Source organism: Chanos chanos, chromosome 3, assembly GCF_902362185.1.
Source record: "Chanos chanos chromosome 3, fChaCha1.1, whole genome shotgun sequence".
Lineage (NCBI taxonomy): Eukaryota > Metazoa > Chordata > Actinopteri > Gonorynchiformes > Chanidae > Chanos > Chanos chanos.
The window spans coordinates 54,096,771-54,117,749 of NC_044497.1; the positions used below are offsets into that span (position 1 = coordinate 54,096,771).

Consider the following 20,979-nt stretch of genomic DNA (forward strand, 5'->3'; position numbering starts at 1 on the left):
ACATTCTGACAGTTGACACGACTTTCTTATTTATGTGTCCAGAGTGCTATATAATATAATATAATACATGCTGTACATTGTTAATCAAATGCATTAGTAGAGTATACTGGAATTTCAGGCAGTGCTCAAACATTTCCGTCCACAATTTTGAACTGAACACAGTTGAGTGCTCATATGGTGTAACTGTCCAGGACACGTTTTCTTCTACTCAGTCTTGGATAAAATCAAGAGAAACAAAAATAATTCCCAGTTTTCGACGTTTAGAATGTGGTAACAGATGTTTCTTAGCAATACTAACAATTCTGAAGTCCATGCACAACACTTTGGCTAGCTCTGTTTAAACAGTGTTGTCTGAGAAATAGGTGTCATTTTGCGGTTGCTGTGGCTAACGCATCGTCAGTTTTTAATAAGGAATTTATTTTCAGACTGTTGTGGAGGAAGAGTCCTTGCTCAAGCAGGAAGAACAGATAACATCTGTGAAACAGATGAGAAGTTCAAGTTTGAGTAATATTATGTACCCTTTTCATTAAATGGCACTTTTTCTGGAGCTCCAAGTTCATGGTATTTGTGTGTGTGTGCGTGTGTATGTGTGTCATGTAGTGTGACACTAATCACACAAAACTCAATACCCCCTCCCCTTTTTTTTTTTTTTTACCGTTGTTATATTAAAAGCATTAATGTCATGTGGAGATAGGTATGCTGTGATGAGGCTAGTTAATTTAATATAGGCCACAGATTGACAGATACTAAAGAGATGTTCAGTGCAGCGACAGCGATTACAAAAACATACAAGGAAAAAAATTACTTCTGACCCCGCAAGACCAGAAGAACTTCTCAGAAAAAGAAAGAGGAAGTAAACTGATCAGAGCTCTTATTTCAGCACAGGAAATGTGGACGGCGTATTTCAACCAGCCATTTATAAGTTTATCTTTTATTTTTTAAAGTTCTAGATGTGGTCATTTGAGTTCTTTTTTTTTTCTTTTGTGAAGAAGAGGCATGTTTTTCTTAGAATAGCCACTGGATGGGGACAGAGTCTAGATTTACAAATTAAAAATAGTTAAATAGGAATACCTATCGCACTGTTAGCTAAAACATGAAAAGCAGACATGAAGAAATGTTCTGCTCTACAAGGAAAGGTAGACCAACGGTATCAGCTGCGAGAGAAACACGTCACACTGTTGAGTCATGAGAGGGTCAAAAAGAAAAACATAACAAAATGTCCCCACTGGAGAATACCCCCCCCCCCCCCCCCCCCCCCCAGTTTGTTCTGCTTTGCCCTTGACACATCCTCAATGTACTGTTCTTTCTTTTTTAGCCCAAGTTGCTGACTTGTTACAATTCACTTTCATTTTCATTTACTTCCACATCAGCTTTACTGTATAGTCCTCTGCTGAAAGACAGAGCGCTTTATTTCCATCCATCCATCCATCCATCCCCACCCTCTCTCGTCCTGTTCCTCTTTTTTTTTACCACACATTGTTTCCGCTCAATACATTTTAACCAAAAATAACACCACTTACATCAAAGCAGTTTTTTTTTTTTTTTTTTGCTCACTGCGGTTCTGTAACACACAATCCTTTTCTGCCTTCCCTGTTAGCGTAAGATCTGAATGTGTACACAGGGCCTCAACAGCTTATTTGAAGTTTTGAAATGGGTTTTAAGCTTGGCAAAAAAAAAAAAGCGCTTTAAAACATATTCTCAGATTCTGCATCACTGATACCGGCGCCTTTAAGGGCTACCACTGCTAAAATAATTATTTGGATCTTTCTTTACTCATTGAAATCACATCAGCTGTTTACAAGCCAGGTTACTGTAGTGTAGCCTTTGAAACTTGACCCACATGATGCAAAATACCCTCACAGTAGTGTAACACTCATCTGTCCATCAAAGACTTAGAACACCCCCCCCCCCATTCACTTTCCCTGCTCTATCACACTTTAAAGGGGAAGTTTACCCCTTTCTCACGTACAGGCTCCTTTCAGTCTTTCCCTCAGTGTTTGTTTGGACCTCAGACATTATTTATTTATTTTTTTATCAAACACTTGGTATGACCTACAGTGCGCTCATGACTATGTTGCTTTAACATCGCTGTTAGCAACGGTGGTTACTGTGCTGACAGTTAACTTCCAAATACATTTTTTCTCAAATGTCACGAGGGTTTTCTGGGCTGTGTTTAATCTTGCGGGAAGCTGATCTTAGTCGCTCTCACAGGAGGTGGGATGAAGCAGAACGTTTTACTACTGCTCTGTAAAAAAATAAAAAAATAAGATAAAAAGGTTTTTTTTTTAGATTATTTTGGTTCTATTTGAGCCCACAAAAGTCATGCGCTGATATACTTAGCAAATTTCAAAAATGCAAACCCAAAGATGCATATGTAAATATCGGTATACTAGAATAACACTCATTGAGTCATAAGAAAACGCTTGTTAAAACAGGGGGGGCCGTACGAACTCTCTCTTTGAAACCACCATGGAGCGTTTCCTCTCGTCTTTTTTCCTGTGCTTGTGCTCTGTCACAAACTCTGCAAGTGTGAACAGTAACCAGTGGGCTGCTGACCAAACCGCAGCGCGCCGAAGTTAAAGGTGCGGATGACAGGCGCAGATGAAAGCATTATGGAGATTGATCGGATCGTGGATGGTTGTGGTGATTTAAAACGGGCGTAAAAGCCCTTAAAGTTGTCTGCACTCGTTGAACCACTGCGGTGGTTTTCTCATCGAGTCCTCCAGGTGTTGGTTGCGACTTTTCAGCCTCTGGATCCACTCCTCGCGTAACCTGTGTGCAGAGAGTTTAAAACGTACAATGTGTTACTGTCGCCCCTTACTGTGCCCGGAACTTTCTGAGGGTGTTTTATATTCTGATTACAACAGCTTCATCAAATCCGTCCCCCTGACTGTCCGTCAGACCAAACTACATGCTGCATTAGCACCTGACCTCATTCATGGCATTAAATTGTCTGTCAGCACTCAAAGAGAGAATGTTAATTAGGAACTGGACCGTCCCGGGCCCCCTTGACGGGCCAAATGCCTGCCCACAGCCCAGCAGTTGTTACAGATGGTATATAAAGGTAAACTTAATATGGATCATGCATTGACTGTATTGACTTACACTGTAGTTCAGGAGCATTAAGACTCTACCAGACTCAGTAGATAATACCTTGATCCCCAATTACATCGGACCAAACCATGTGTAATGTCAGCCTCTTCAAAGCGTGGTCTGCTTTTTTTTTTGTCATTTATTAATATACCACTAGATCTGCCTTAAAGCTCATTGTGTTGCTGTGTGAACAATTCATATATTCATTATACGTTTGGATGCCAGCCAGTCAGCATGAGTAGTGTGTAGTCTTTACAGCTGTTATGGAGGGAACACATTCTCACTGATTTGTCAGAGGGCCAGAGACAGTGTGATGTTGTCCGTTGTGCGTGTTAATCCCTACCGATCCCACAACGGAGGGAACAATCCAGAGAGGGCAGGCAAATATAAACAACAAAAAGCACGCCTGAAAAAAAACAAAACAAAAACAAAAAAACATCCTAAGCATCCTCGTTCCTCCCTGTTACCAGATAAGCATAACAGGTTTTGATCTTTTGGATCACCCGCACCATTGAGCCTGACACGTGCTATCAACGATTCATCCCCCTGTCTGATGCTGATTAAAACCCATTTACCGATCAGCTGTGCCTCAGGGTGTAATGTTTGAGTTGTCATGGTTACGGAGACTGCATTTAGAACATTTTCTGTGGGGCGGATCTGTATTAGTATGAGGCATGAGTCTGTGATTCCCTTGCTTCAACACTAAATTGTCAAGTTAGCATTTGAATGGGATGTATAAAGAACTAATTTTCAATTTGAAAGGAATAGAGGATGGAGACTGAATTCAGTTGTGTTGGGGTGGGGGGTGGGGGTGGGTGGAGAGGGGAGGGGGGGTACTCTGTCGTTATATTCTCTGCCCTTAAAGAGGCCTCGTATGGCTGTTATGGCTATGTGACCTCAAATCATTTATCAAAATAATTTCCAATTTCAGTTTATTAGACAGTTATCTTTTTGAGCACTTCCATCAACAGTGTGCTATAATAAGCCAGATGAGAAACTTTTTAGGACAGGAGAAAAAAAAAAAAAATCCCCTTTGATAAAGTGCGGTTCCATAAGATGGAAAAATAATTTAGGATAGGATCTACACACTCTTTCTGACAGCTCTACTCACTTTGATAAAGCACTGCTCTTCATTCTCGACTCTTCGTTTCGCGTCATCTGAACGTGACTTTCGATCCTCTTCTCCCAGAACTTTCTTAACTTGTATTTATCATGGATTCTGGCCAAATTCATTGTCTGTGACGATGAAATGAAATGAAATATTACCTTTTGATAGATTGCCATTGAAAAGAGCATGTCTATCTCTGATGGTCAAAGATAATTCAGATCTTCCAGAGACTTATAATGGTCTATTTTTATCAATGGAGAGTCCATAAGATACTATAAACACAAAGTCACTGCTCAGAGCCAAATATATTAGATGAATGGACATTTCAGAAGGTTAAAGGTCATGCACACTACATAGTTTCCACAACACCAATAATAATTTCAGCTTTATAGTGCTGCTACTAAACCACCACTACCACCACTACTCCCATTACTAATACTAACATTAAAATCACTATTACTGCTGCTGCTACCACTATTCCTACTTCCACCATTACTGTTACTACTAGTAGTACTATTACTGTCATTACCACTACTACTACTTTTCCTAATACTTGCGGCACAAATAGTGATTCAATCTATAAACTGCTGTTGCAGCCACAGCAACTAATTTTTCCTTTATAGCACATTTGCAAAAAATTCAAAGGTCTATAATATTACATGAGGAAATATATGAAAATACATATAAACAAGGATATAACACAGGTTGTATTTATTTATTTTTTTTCCCCCACTGCATATAAGATAAATGCAATGTGTGTATTGCTGATAAGTCAGAAACTGAGTTTGAGGCTTGTGTTATCGTTACATAGCGTGTGTGTATGTATATACACAAGTTATCTAAAGCATCAATAGAGTCAGGCTGACCTGTGTGTTGCTGCATGAATTTTAATACTGCATCCTTGGTGATATGACCTGTGAAGGAAAACAATTCTGAACAGGTCTGCAAGACAGGTGGAAAGAGAGAAAGAAAGAAAGAAAGAAAGAAAGAAAGAAAGAAAGAAAGAAAGAATCTAAATGAAGACTTACTGCAAGAGGAGGAATACTACTCTGATTTTTATCAGTCGTCCTGTGAGCAGGTTCATCCAAGTGTGTCTTTCTTCATCAGTAGAATAAATACAGGTCATCTGAGAGCCATGGCTGCCTGTTATCTCTCTCTCTCTCTCTCTCTCTCTCTCTCTCTCACACACACACACTCTTTCTCTTCCTCCTCCCTTTCTGTCTCCTGTCTCAGCTGCTTATTTCTGGACATGTGAACCAGACCAACGTGTAGAAGCCAAGGAGGAATTCAACTGTTTGCACTGGAGTTGCCAACTAGCCACCCCAGAGATCTCCACGGATTGCAGAAGGCTCTGCTGAAGCCTGCCCTGCACCAAAAGGCAAGCAGATGCTTAACTGAAGCTTAGCTCGTGTCCAGTCTCTCCTCACTCCTCTCACCACCATAAGGTCCTCCAAAAGATTTAGGCGACCTGGGGGAAACCCACATCAGAGCACCCTTTGACTTTTCTCCGTTTCCACTCTCGGGAATTTGTCAGAGTAATCACAAAAGGGCATTTTTGGATGAGCGACCAAAGAAATGGGCCTAAAACTATTTAAACACACACACACACAAACACACATACACACACACACATTTACAAACTCCTGTAATGACGTTACATTGAAAACCTTTTTGACTTTACTTTTTTGACTTCACGTCTTTTACTCACTCGTCATCGCTTCTCAGAGGTAAAAAGTGCCAATGCTAGACTGAAGACGATATTTTTAGGGAACCGATACTTAGTTATAATATCTGTTTTCAGATGGGAGTATCGTTGCTGAACTAAGACACCGTCTTAACGTAACAGCAAAACTGAAAATGCGAACTCTAAGATTTTGGTTCTTGATTCCCATGTTTTGCCCCGTGAGAACGGTATGGTTTCGGTTTCAGTTGCAGTCCCGACATATGGTTCTCAATACTATATTTAATTAGCCTACAAGTGCATCATGCCTTTGTTTTTTCATTTACATTGAGACATGTGACTGCGGATATTATCAGTGGTTTGAATTAGACACGTTGCTGTGAAACCTTCCCTAATGCTTGTTGTCTCGGCGAACTGTCCCAGCAGTGTTGTGCACGCGCTCATCAAACGGCTCTCGGATATAATTCACGTGTCAGACGCTTCTCATTGGTGATAATGTTTTACGAAGTGTGAAATGAACGCACCTAGTTAAATCAAGTTCTCTCTCGCCCCCCCCCTTTTTTTTGGGTGGAAGGGTGGTATTTGTTGTCAGAACAATGAGATTAACTGAGACTCAGAATCGGTAGAGTCATACATCAAGCATTACAACGCCGTAGTTTGATGCTGCAGTATTTGGCTGCGCCGTCGCCTGTCTGGATTTGGTTGATACTCACTTGGGCGAGAGATGCAGAGTCAGGGGAGTGGCTGCCTGCAGCTGACATTGCGCGTGGATTTAGGGACGTGTGAGCATGTGTGTGAGAGAGATAGAGAGAAAGAGACAGAGAAAAAGTGTTAAGACACAGGAATGAGCTTGATGTTGCACCTGCTCTTTGTATTCTTCTCATCGTGCCCGATGTGATTGACAGCTTCACGTCCCTTACAAGCAAGAGGGGACTCTTTGATAATCTGTGCTGGAATGTTGTTTAGCTAATTATAGTGGATTGAGAAGCCTGTTCACTGAAAAAATACAGTAATACTCCGTTATAGTGGTAGTATTTAATTAGACGTGTATTGTTATCACTCAAAGTTGATGTGTCAAGGTTTCTTTTGTTTCTTTTTAAAGGTTGTGGAACAGCAAGTCTCTGCGAAAATGTAATTTTATCACTGTTAGCAAAGCCTCAGAAGAGACATCTGTGCTGTCATACGTCCAGATAACTGTGCAACTGGAGCCATAACTGGAATGGACAGCTAGTTACAGCGCCAAGCCGCGAGGCTGCCAGGTTCATGTGGGGCGCATAGCTCAGGCTTTATGATGCGTGTAAATTTCATTATAACGCTCTAAAATGCCGTCACGGTTAAGAAACCCCTCCTCCTTCGAAAAAGACGCAGACACTGACCGGCTCACCGTTCAACCTCTCTGCCGACAGCTGACACCGTGGCAGTCCAAGCGGGATAACCACAACGGTGCGGAGGATTATCGGACAGGCTCATTACACCGAAAACCTTCCGCCTGTTAGTGCAGTCAGTATTTGTGTAGCTGGTCGCACTGAAAGAGAGGATATCGCTTCACTTGTCAGTCAAATTTATGGTTGGATGTCAAGTTTTTGACAGTTAGGGTCTTGGTGTATCTTCATAAAAGAGCTTTGTCGGTGCGAAAATCAAAAGCACGCCGTGTTAGATATTCAGTTCGAGACGACACAAGTTTACAACGCCAATAAAGCGACCTCAGATTTTGAGGTGGCAGATGTTTGTTTTTAGAGTCCGTGACCTCATTCTTCATCTTGCTGTCTCATTTAAGTAGATTTAACAGATGTCCAATCACATTCACATGCTCATCAACACTTGTAAGCCACTTTGAATGATCAGTGTGGAGTAAAAAGGGTATGACCTCATGGAAGGTCCTGCCAGAATTGGTGACGGGGCCTTTGGGACCGGTTGTCTGTCAGTGCTGTTGAGGTCAGTGTTAGCACCACAATCCAACACCATCTCGCAAGCAAGACTGAGTCCTGCTGGTTAACACAACCAGTTTCAGTAAACAGGGAAGAAAAACAAAAAAACCCAACTCAGACAGAATCAGATACGGAGAAAAAGAAAGAAAAGAGAGCGATAGAGTGATTAGAGTCTCTCTTTTTGCCATGGGTGTTGTCTTAAAGGAAGTTTGACAAGACAGGATGTAGACAAGGCGAGAAAAGTTTGTGTTAAACAGATAGCCTTGATGGTTTGTTGTTTGTACCTCCCCAAATCTCTGCTACGCCGATTACACATCGTTTATGTGCACATTATCAGTGAAAGAGGACATGAGTCCTTGTCTGCATGTTTGTGAAAAGGACAAAGCAAGAGGGAGCGGTGTAGAACCATTTTCAGCTCTTTGTAAAGGAATGCTGAGACTGGCCTTCGCTGTGAACGTGTAACTTTGAGGCAAAAATTTGAACTTGTTTAATAACTTTATAGTATTTGAGAATGTCTTATTCCGTAGAAGAGTTCTGTTTCCCGTTGCATTCCTGTTGGATGTCCCGAACTAGTTTGTTTCACGTCACACACACCTAAGTCACTGGCTAAATATAACTCCTCAGCCAGAGTATGACTGATGCAAAGTATTCTGGACGTTAGAGGACCATTAGAATAAATGAAGACAATGAGTATCAGAACTGTGCGTAGGTCCTTGATTCTACCAGCCCTGTTGGAATCTTTTTTTTTCTCCAACTGATCTTTTTCAGCTTGTTTCTGATTGGTTGAGAAATGTCAATACTTGATCTGGGGTGTAGAAATTAGCAGCTGATTTTGCAGTGAGGTCAATGATACTGCAGAAAAACGCCTGAAACAGAGCATCAGTGTAATATCTAGAGAATCATCCATCAGGGTTTCCACACCTCATGTTCCTGTTAAAACCACAAGTGGGCGCACCTGACCTTTCCACTAATGCTCTGCACTTTTCTGCGTGCCCTCATGCTGCTGCTACATGCGGTGTATCTACTTCATTGATTGGAGCATCTGTTTTTTCACGACATGCTTTTTTTTTTTTTTTTTAATTCACTGCTCTAACTCCAAGCAGCTGATACAACCATTTTTAATTGTTGAACACATCTCTCACTGTGGCTCCGCAGTCACCGACGTTGATTAATTCATGACCGCTCATTAACCTCAAAAGAGAGCCACACATGTTCCATTCAGTTTGACTGTTAGAGCTACAGACAATGTGGATGTGCGGGAAATATATTTCCTAAAGAGTCTCTTTCCTTTAGCACAGCTTCCCACCAAACATCACACACAGAGCGGTGGGAGTGTTCACATCTCCTGGACACCTGAGGCTAAGACATGACACAGGATGACAGGTACTACTGTCATCCTGTCATTGATTGGATCGATCGGTTTATTCAAAAACAAAAACAAAAACAGAGCAACAGAGCTGTTTCTCCGGCATGAAGAACAATATTTAATGTCCCCTTCCATCTAGCTGATGATGTGCTTATGCAGAACATCTTACTATCTACTACTGTGTGTGTGTGTGTGTGTGTTTGTGTGTGTGAGAGGTCACATCTTTCAGGGGAAAGTTTTGGGTTGGGTGTCTGGACCAATCAGCAGTGAGCTGTGGGGTTTAAGGTTACTGGGTCGATTCCCTCACCATTGCATCATTCCCATCACTGCCACTGACAAAGGAGAGAATAAAATGATGGACAAACCAAATATTATATTATATTATATTATATTATATTATATTATATTATATTATATTATATTATAGAAATATTATACAATATCTTATATTACCATGTATTGTTCTATAGTAAATGAATATTGATGAACTACTAAGGAGCTGATACCCTTCACCTTCAGAACAGCAAAAGTCCTTCTCGCTTTGATGTTCTACCACTTTTGATTTTGTTCTTTGTTTTGTTGTTTCAATCAGTTTGTTGTTGATAATTATGCTGACTGTTGTTCATGAAGGAAAGCCCCTACCCAACAACTCAGTTCTTTTGAGAGGTAAGGGTGAGGCCCCACCGACTCTTCTCTTCTCAGAATTACTCAGAATTAATATAGTAACATCTTGATAAAAGCACAGAGTGTATCCTGTCACCTAAAATGGCTTTGCATTCCTTTGCTGTAGGTCTACCATCCAGGGCAATAATAAGATTCCAGTAACTCCCATACCGTAACGTAGTCACTAACACGTTTAACCATCGAGACCAGGCAGTGTGGCCTGAGGGTTTCCTTTGACTCCCTCTAAACAAACTTGATTAGATGGAGGACAAAAAAAAAAAGATGAAAGATGACTCATCTTTCTCTCTTTCTGTCTTCATCCACTGCGGCAGAGGCAAGTCAGTGTGACCTGCGGTTTTGGCAGGGGGAACATTCCTCTATAATTCTGTATTCTACAACCCAACAGATATGTGCCAAGGGCACTGGACTGAGTACACACACTCATTTATATTCTATAACAGAGTGATCTTCCTGTTTTTTCCTTCCTCTGGGCTGTGGGTTTTCAAAGAGCTGGGTTAGCCCAGGAGCCTCTAGATGGCAGTCTTTCATTTCTGACTGTTGGACAAACCCCCCCCCCCAAAAAAACCAAACAAAACAAAAAAAAAAAAGAAACTTTCTGATTGAATGTTGTTTGAGCAGGCTGCCAAAATGCCAAATTCCATGTGCTTGCACTCTCACAGGAAAAAATTCTCATGGCACGTAGTCTACGACTCAAGTCATACTTGCATCCCACTCAAAAAATTATTGCATTTATAGGGTGTCAGACCGAGCGTAGTTCCCCCCCTTCATCCCTCCTTATACATCATGCTCTATTATTTCAAAAAAGGAAACACATTTTTTTTAAAGATTTGCTCGTGGAGCTGAAGTGACTGAAGCGACTGTATTTTCTCCAAGAGACAACAACGGATGCAACATGACGTACGGAATGACGATCTTGCGTGACTACCTTTTACCGAAATTTTGTGTTTTCTCGATGGTGATCTGAGACAAATCAGGCGTCCTCATTCGCAGGCGCAAAGAAAATTAGTTACTGACTAAAACTAAAGCACAATATCCTGGGAACCGCAGTTAGGAGCTTAATGATTTGTTTGACGCAACAAGAACATTTGCATTTGCAATCTGTGAACTGGTTTCCAAAATTCTCCTGCTGCTTGTCGTGGTTACCAGTGTAAATATGAGCTGCACTGAAAATCTGGGTTGTGTGTCTGCAGTTATTTGAAAGCTTAACAATATTTGGTTTGGTAAGAGAGACCACAATATCTTGTCACATGCGGTTGAACATTGGGGGGGGGGTTACCTCAGGATTTCAGTTTTGTGGGGTTCATTTGATCAGTAATGAAGAATAATACTGCAGCTACAGTGAAAGGTGAAAGAGGGTCAGTCGATTTATCAAATTTGTGACCAATGAGGCGTAGGGGAAGGCGGGGTGAGATGCCATGACCGCAAGCTTTGAGAGTTTGTTAAGGATAACTGAACTCTATTGATTTGCAGGCAGGCTGTTAAAGGAGAGAGAGAGAGGGAGAGCAGAGAGAGAGAGAGAGAGAGAGAGACAGAAAGAGACAGAGAGAGGAAAAAGAGAGAGAGAGAGAGAGACAGAGAGAGAGGGAGAGCAGAGAGAGAGAGAGAGAGGGAATGGAGAAAGAAAGCGAGGTAAACAGAAAGAGTGGGGGGGGGGGTGTTGTGTGAGTATCAGTGCATACTTTCATCCTTTAATCCATCTATATTTTTTTATGAAGTCTGATCACTTGCTTTGTGTAAAACAGATGGATTGGAGATTCACTGAGAGAGACATGGGGAGGGGAGACCTCTTCCACTCCACTGAGGAAGTTGTAGGTTGTAAAGAGTTTGCATCTGACTGTACTGACAAGCCTATGAAGTTTATAGAGAGCTTCAAGCTGTGTAAACTCCAGTCCCTCTTGGCATAGTAAAGATTAAACAGAGCGTTCCATGTCTGCCAGCTAGCGCTCCGTCTGGAATAAGGAAAACAGAGTACATAGAGTGTTGGAAAGCACCGCACCATCCTCAGATTCCAACACTACCTTTATTTTTCTATCTTTATTTCCAGTTTAAAACCTTAAACATAGCAATCTACTACCAAAATGAAGCCACAATCGACAATGAGAAAGCACTGAAAAGAATTTGATGCAATATAAAGTGATTAAAAAAAAAACAAAACAAAACAAACAAAAAAAACATCACCAGATGAATACTCATAATGGTGACATTTTATAAAGAAACCTCATAATGGTGACATTTTTATAAAGAAACCTATAATACCAAATCAACAGTAATGAAGCCTAATTTAGTGAAGTCTGGTTCCCTAAAGCTTTGTGACATGAGAAAGAAATCCAGCATTGCTGCCGCTGTGAGTCACAAACTCAGTCTAAGTTAATTAGGTGTCCTTAGACTGCAGACAGTGCTGTAAGTAATAGCTGGGTCTGAAGGGAAACAAGGTGTCTGAAGGCTGGTTCCTGGACATTCGAGGTACTTGTGTAATCCCAGGCAAGGGTAATTAATCAACGGGATCACTTTCTCCCAGCTGGAGTGGTCACTTACTGCCCCTGCAGCATAAAGAAAACAAAAACCAAACAAAACCCCTTTGCCCTCGTGCCAATGCCCAAACACTCCAAAGCTGCCTCAGTCTGATCAGTCTAAATATGTTCCCTGTCTCTTTCGGTCTCCTGCTGCTTTTTGTTCGTACAGTACCCCACCCCCACCCCCCACACCCCCGGGCCCCTCCCATCACACCACCTCCCCTCCTTCCCCCTGCCCTCCCCTTTGCACTCCTCTGTAAGTATGATATGGTTCTGTCTAATCAGGAGTGTGTTTAGAGATACATGCTGTGGTTTTTTGGACAGGGAGGGGGGGCACTAGAATGTAATGGAATACAGTGGTAAAATGCTTAGGGTTGAGGTTCTTAATTCGTCTTAAAAGTTCTAAGTGCAAAACATTAATACCCGACAGGACAGTGTGTCTTTTTTTATTTATTTATTTATTTATTTTTAACTCAAATAGATATTTGTCACTACAAAATGTACAGGCTTAAAATATCTGCATTTTTCTTCTGGTTGGTTCAGGTTTGGTTTATCTGGTAATGGTTTTGGTTCAGATTCTCATGCTTGTGGTCTTGGGGGAAATGGGATTTTGTGATTCCCGATAGCAGAGGCAGTTCTAGTCTGGAGGGTTTTTTTTTGGGGGGGGGGGGGGGTTGCGAGCATGTCTCAAGGCATTTTATGCCAGGGGAGAAAAGGCTTCCTGTGTCTGTGAGATAAAACAGTCAGATATTTTGGTATGTAGGGTTTTTTTTTTTTTTGTGTGTGGAACTTTTATCACTTAGCCAACATGGACCTCCTCCTCCTCCTCCACCTCCTCCTCCTCCACCTCCTCCTCCTCCACCTCCTCCTCCTCCACCTCTGGGCTCTGAGCAGCTGCGTGGAAACCAGATGGCCTTGCCACTATCACCAGAGCCCTCAGTCTCGAGACACACACCACCTTCAGATAAGAACAGCCCCAGATAGAGGGATGAGAATAAGGGAGAGTGAAGAAACAAGACTAGCTGGTGCGTGCATGTAGATGGACACACACACACACACACACACACACAGACACATTCACATGCAACATACACAGACACATACGCACACACATACCGGGAGACAGAGGAAGAGAAAGAGAAAGAGAGAAAAGAGACCAATATTTCGGTGATATGGAACATGAAAAGAAAGAAAAATAAGAGAGAGACGCATTTCTGTTACTCCCTGGGAAATGGGGTGGTAACCCCCGTGGGAACCCCCCCCCCCCCCCCCCGTTCCACGTCGTCTGCGTGCTTGTTGAGGGTAAATATGTCCCTAGCCGGTGTGATCTATTGCGTTGTCTGTTGTGTTAGTGTAAGTCAGAAAGCACTCTCTCACTAACACACCACCACCACCACACCCACCCTTATTACTGCGCGCTCTGGGCTGTCTCCTTAGCCAGTGCCCCGCTCCTGACGAGCCCCTGATGGCCCTCTCTCTGTTTACTCTGCCCAAGTCTGTTTACTACCACAGACCGGAGGCATTTGCCACTGCAGCACAGTATCAGCAGCCAGCCACAACCGCCCCAACCCCCCCCCCCCCCCCCCCCCCCCCCCAACACACACACACACACACACACACACACACAAACACACACACCCGCTCTCCCATCCTCCTCCTCTCCCCTGTTTCACAGGGAGAGAGAGAGAGAGAGAGAGAGCGAGAGAGAGAGACAGGGGGAGAGTGGGAGAGAGATAGATACATAGAGAGAGGCGGGGGAGGGGGGGGGTGGAGTGAAAGAGAGATTAATGAAGAAAGAAAGGATAAGATAAAGAAAGAGAGAAAGAAAATAGAACTGTCAGTATTGGAAAGGTGGTGTTTGAAATGATCAGTGCATTATGTATGATACTACTGTGTAACCCAGACAACAACATCAGGATCAGAGAGAGAGAGAGAAAGAGAGAGACAGAGAGAATGAGAGTGAGTAATGTAAAAGACTTTATAACTTCTCTGTTGATTTGCAAAAGGTTAAAAGCTCATGAATAGTGTCTGGAATGTCCTTACATTTCAAAGCCATCAGAAGCTGCAGCAATTTAGACCAGATGTGTTGTGTGATAAAATAATATTCCTGTAACTTAATCTTTGCTGTGTCTAAAAGTAGTAAGCATTTAAGAGCCATTTAAGGGCTGGCCTACTGAGGAGAGATAAGGGAGAGTAATCCTTTTTTATAGGATCTCTTTTGGTTAGAGTGTCCAGTCTCAACACGTGTATTTGAGCCTTAACTTCCTAAAACAACAACAACAACAACAACAACAACAACAACAATAATAATAATAATCATCATCACCATCATCGCCATAATCATCATTATCATCATTCCAGTCTCTGCACTAAAACACTACTGCTCACACTTTAATCCTTCAAAAGATTTTTTTTTTAATTGCATTGGGTAATTAAAATCAGAGATGACAAACCTCCCTTACATCTTTGGCATAATCCACTGGTCTGTGATCAGCTGAAAGCTTAAACTCCTTGAGGATGCAAATATCTGAGTTGGTTACATCAGAGACTCACTGAATTCTGTGCTTTAATGTGACGGAACCACCCAGGATTGGCTCAGTGAGCTCTCTCTGGCAAAGTAAAGTGAGTCGAAAACGCCAGCACGTATCTGGATCCTTTTATTACAAAGGCGCTCATTCTTAAATCTTGCTAATTATTTAAGGAGATAGATGTTTTATCGTGAACCTCCATAAGACTCCTTTAAAGTGTACATTAGCTTGTCCTTTGAAAGAATAACGATATCATTTTTAGATCAATAGGTTGTTTGTGTATTGAACTTAAGGTTTAGAACAATGAGAGGAACTATTCTAAATTACTGTTGGTCTCTGAACAACCTCCAAGACCACCAATTCCTCCACTCCCACTCCAACAAAAGAAGCAGATTTCCTGTATTTAATCCTTCACATCCACCCTTTTTTCAGTCTGCCCGAATCCTGCGGAGACATTTTTATTGCAATTAAACCCACATGCCAGCAACATATCAAAGGGATATTGTCAAAGCTTGTGCATATGAAGCACCACCATTGAAACACCAGTGGGGTGTAGGAAGAAGAAGAAGAAGAAGAAAAAAAAAAAGGGGGACACGCTTTTAGGAGGAAAAGGGATAAGGAACTTGTCAAACTGAGTTCCCTCACAGGGAAACCTGGCCCAGTGTCACTCCATTCTTTCTCCCCCCTATTTCTTAATCCGTCTCTGGCTGTGTCTCAATGTCAGAACTCCATTGACAACCTAGGACTTTACCCCTGAAAAAAAAAACAAAACAAAAACAGTGAATAGGTTCACGTGTAGAGTTTAGTCAACTCCAGACTCCAGCGCTTTAGGATTTAGGTAAGAATTAAGAGCTCAAGTGAAAGCAGGCGGAGATGCCTGTTCAGGCTCTTAAGAGAGATACTGGTGGTCAAAAGCTTGAAAGAGAATTCAAGGGCTTTCACAAACCTCTCAAAAACAACAACAAAAAAACAAGTAGCATCTTTTAATTAGCTTTGAAGTCATAGGATACAGACGTAAAAAAAAAAAAACAGGAGCAGGTAATCGACATGGTGCATTCTGCTCAACAGGAATAAGACCCAAAACAGTAATCCAGTGGTAATTCCTTTCATTCTTTGAAGGGCTTGGAATGTACTAGAGAGTACGAGGTTCTCAAGCAGTTTCCAGTAAGAATGTCCCAGTGAAACTCAGTAGGCTCATGCCCGAGTGTGTTTCGTTCAGTGTGAAAACTGCAAACATAAGCAACGAATAAATCTTAGGAAAAATCCGTGGACTAATTACTGATCCAATTCTGTGGTTCATGTGATGCTGTCGATGCTGTGTGAAAATGTATTTTGTTTCAAACTACTGTGTAGATCAGTCATGTAAATGAAGGCAGACATCAGCACTAACTGAGATGGGGGAGGTGAGGGGGGGGGGGGGGGTGTTGGAAGACTTCAGGAAATGACTATCAAACTCACTCCAACAACATCCATTTCAGCTGGGGGGGAATAAGGGGCACTCACACAGACTCCTGGCAGATCTATTTCGTCTGGCCTATGACTGCTCAATCTCAACTAAGAAGCGGCCTTTGACCCCCACAAACCGCAGAACAGACTTTTTTATAGTCCACCAGAATCAAGCACCATCCCATAATCCCTCACGATTAAGCTGTTAATGGTCTGCAGTATTGATAGATTCAAGCTTTCCTAAAGTAAAAAATAATGGAAAACGCATTAAATGGTATTCTTATTGAGCGGGCGATTCTAGACCGAGAGACGCAATGTACAAGTTGACAAAAATCAAAGGAACCCCCCACAGATTGTTCTAGAACATGATCCCAGTACGCGAGTTCTGTTTATGTGCTTGGTCTGATACGGGCAGGATTAGCTGATACTGTTTTATTAATTCCCATGAGTTTTAATTATATGTCATTTCATTCCTCCCACTGCGAAAAATGACACATTTCGATTTCTCTAACTCTGCATGACCCCCAGAGGCAACAGCTCTGAGCCCCCTGATTGGCTGGTCGGAGTAACTGTTTATCTAAGATAAAGGGAAACAGCAGAATGGTTGACAATCAAGGATTATCACAGAATTATCAAACTCCCTCCCCCACAGATTCCATTATTTGTTTTGAAACAGCAAACAAATGTTTAGACTGTAAAGAATTCACGAGAGAACTGATGGAATGGACTTTTTTTCTTTTTTTTTAAGCAATCTCAGATGTTTTAGGGATTACACTTATATTCAAACAGGACAAATTAAAAACACAGTTTGGAAAACTTCTCCTCCAGAGAAGTTTAAACCCACTACAAACATTATGCATATAGTTGTAGAGGAGGACTGATACAGAGGCACTGTTTGAATGAAATGTGCATTACTAAAACTTCAGGACAAGACAAGTACAATATCAATATTTTCTATATAAAGGTAAGTTCTTTCACATTAAAACAGTTGCTTTAACACAGCAAAAGACTTTAAAACTTCCTCTGGAAGTAAAATACATTTCAGTGCCACCAATTCGTGCTGCCCTAAAAAAAAAAAAAAAAAGACAAACAAAAAATGTAATTCATGTGGAATTCTAATAGTTTCCTCCTCCATCACTGTCCTTCAGAGTAACAAGGCCAAAAAAACAAACAAACAAGAAACAAAATGAAAACAAACAAACAAAAAAGCACAAGCAACCAAGCAAATCCACGATGAACCAGAGTGTTTTCAATTTTCTCAGAGGAGAAGTGATAGGAAGAGTGCAAGACACAGAAGAAATTCAGTTGACAACATCCTGACTGCATGTGAATGAAACCACAGAACTTCCTGGGAGTCATCTGCAAATGAAAACAGAGAGAGTGAGTGAGAGAGAGAGAGAGAGTGTGTGAGTGAGACAGAGCAAGAGAGGGAGAGAATATCCATACATGAATGCAACGCATTTCAAACAGCGGAATGCACATCAGGGAAAACTGGGCCATTAACACATACTCAGACCTGAATTTTGTTTGTGGGGGTCCCAGAGCTAGTAGCAGTTAGTGATGAGGGAGCGATCTGTGGGGGCTGGGGGTGTGTGAAGACCCCTCTGTGTGACCTACTCTGACATACCATCCCAGATAAAGCCTGTTTTCATTTTAAGTAGGATGTTTAACGCATTCTTCGTAATCAATGGAGGGAGTTTTTTTTTTTTTTTTTTTAGATAAAGGGCTAAAAAACTTAGCTGATGTAAAGCACCAAACCAGGAACAACAATGTACATTAGACCCAAGGACACCATCATGAAACATATATACAACTAATGAATAAAAAATTGCAGGTCCCACAGCAGGTGTAGGAATAAACGAAATGTGCTTACCACAGTCGGCGCTAAAGATTTTAGGGAAACAGTGCAGGACTGCGTATCCACATCTGCAGTAAGAACATCCTTTTTGGACCCACTCCCCATGTGGAATAGCGCCGCAATCCCTGGACAAATAAACGGATACATTTTCAAAGATTGGTTCCATTCGTACCTGAGCATCACACACACAATACCACGCAGTTCGTGTTCGCCGTTTACCGCAGGCTCAATAACGCACCTTACACGTTCATCATATTCACAGCTGCGTCCCGAGAAGTGTTTGGGACAAGCGCAAAAGCTTCCCAATATGCATGTTCCGCCGTTTTTGCAACAGTTGCGGCTTTGTTTATCGCCTGGAGCACAGAAAACATAACGTCATTTTTTAACACATATGGTGACCGCAAAAAAGGAAGCACTTTATTTTTGGTCACACAATATGTTTAGACACGATATGTTGGCGGAGCACAAGAGACAAGCCTATGGATTCACAAGTAGAACCCAAAGGTTGTCTACAGCTTAGCACCGAATTATCCTGAAGACACACTTCTAACCATACACTTAATTTATGAAACACGGGCATGCAAACCAGCCGCCAACAGGGGCTCCAAGCCGTTTATTCCATTATTTATGAGGTGGGATGTTGACCGGTAAAGTTAAACCCAAAACTTACTTCCAGTGAGCCCAACGAAAGGCAAAACGGACCCGGCATCGCGATGTTGGCGTCCCGCACTAGGAGCGTTCATCTCATTGAACTGCTTCAGGTACTTGACATTTCTGCCACATTCTGATCCACTGCAGCCTTGATTAAGAGGTGAATGAAGACACTTTAATTTGGTGAACAAAGTGTACACGCTCACGTACAGACGGCTAGAAACAGTATTCATTTGAAAAAGAGCTAATTGGACTACCTGAGCCCGCCTCAATAGCCTGGAAAGCAACTACTGCAGACAGGAGTAATCTGCAAGAAGAAAACCAAGTTAGCATAAAATATAAAAAGCGCCATGTTTTGGAAGAAACTGGAAACCACTCTTTGACACATTGCATATATGTCTTAGTACCGAAATATAAACGGTGAGTTCATCCCTCTCTCCATCCGACCAGGGACAGGCGAAATGTGTTTACTCCAACAGACAGACACGGCCTAAGACTGGCGACTCTCACACAACGAGCAAGAAATTCCAGTAACAGGTCCGCTCCCAGCTAGGTCGAGCAACACAAAACAATGCAATGTGTCGGACCTATCTACTTATCTACTACGTCCAAAGAGAAACCTTCAACCCATCCCTCTGACGGCCAATTAACACCTCGATGTCCTACCTCCTCCGGCTCATAGTTAAACATGAGTTCACACTCGTCTCCGGGATCTCAGTATGCAAATGTAACCCCGACTACCACCCGAATGAGCTGAACAGGTAGGTTTCCCGGATGTCTCTACCAGTTTCTGACAATTTGAAATGTAGATCGTGTGGACGGGGTTAACTAAACTTTCATTGGTGGTGGCACAGAACACACCATTTGTGTTTGTGTAAATATGTTACGAGTCTATGTACACATTATTGCTGATAATAAGGATATATCTCTCGTAGTGTAAATATTGACGTAATAGCCTGATGGTAATTACCCTATTGGTGCGGCCAGGAAAGAAATGAGTGGTACGTCCATCGAGAGGAATTTGGATCGACTGTAGGCTTCATAGTGTTTTGGGCCTGCACAGATACAAACAAGGTTCTTGATTCATTCAGATATTTGTGAAACTGTAAAGTTACTGGTTGAAGTTACTGGTTGGAGGATACAGAGGAGCAAGGATGTGGCCGGTGATGACCACTGAACATTTTTAAAGAGCATTTTTCTTCTCCTTTGACAAGAGTGACCTTCAGAGTCTTCACTGCAAATGACCTCCTCCTTCCCACACTCCTAATTAAGTTTAAATTAGCTCAAAAGTGACGTATGTCACAAGATCCACCGTTTCTTCCCCCCCCCTTTTTTTTTTAATAGGAAAAGTTCTTCACAATCAACAATAAAATATCATCAGAGCCTTCTGTTTCTGTTACACCTCTCCACAAGAAAACAAGTTTTCAGCTACTTTCCCTTCCTTTCTTGAAAACAACCCTCAGCCCACACTGGTGGGTTGAGAGATTGACCAGTGTTGGGGGGGGGGGGGGGGGTGTGTTCCAAGTACGTGGTTGAGTGACTAACCCGGCTAAATTAACTCAGAGTAAGTAGTAAACCTCCCGATAGAAGAGCCCTGTGGCTTCATTCTCCTAGCAAAACAAAGCCATAGGGCTCTTCTATTAGGAGGTTTACTTCTTACTCTGAGTTAATTTAACCGGGTTAGTCACTCAGCCACGTACTTGGAATACCACCCAGGTATAAGGTTAGCGGTTTTAATCACTGTGTCCAGGCAAATGCAGCCAAGTAGGCTTCAGTGCTAAGCTTGTGGTTTGAAGACAAGAGATAGCATTAAGTCATCCCTCAAAAGTTATTTTTAAATCTCATTTCAGTCAGATCAAGTTCTGTTTTCAAGATTCTTGAACAAGCTTTGAAAACTTGAAGATCGTTTTTTGTGTACACCCTGATTCAGACACATCCATTTATGACTTCCGTTGCCTCCATACTTAAGAGCTCATCTTCGATCGTCTAAATGCAGTTTCTTCTTCCTCTTGTTCTTCATCTTCCTCGTCTTCTTCTGCTTCTTCTCTCTCGCCCTTCCTCTACCTCAGCCTTTGTCTTTTAGCTTGCACTAAAGTGTAGTTGCAAACTCAGATAAGGGCATT

General features: G+C 41.9%; 1 protein-coding gene across 1 annotated transcript; it reads right to left on the reverse strand.

The window, feature by feature from the left end:
- Positions 1 to 17,605: 17,605 nt before the first annotated feature.
- tdgf1 (teratocarcinoma-derived growth factor 1) lies at positions 17,606 to 19,536 on the reverse strand. The gene is made up of 6 exons (XM_030768070.1): positions 19,523 to 19,536; positions 19,114 to 19,163; positions 18,876 to 19,004; positions 18,444 to 18,558; positions 18,221 to 18,330; positions 17,606 to 17,706 (listed from the first exon to the last, which is right to left on the reverse strand). Exons 1-6 carry the CDS (start codon positions 19,534 to 19,536, stop codon positions 17,606 to 17,608), a joined length of 519 nt encoding a protein of 172 aa, XP_030623930.1.
- Between the last annotated feature and the right edge of the window lie 1,443 nt (positions 19,537 to 20,979).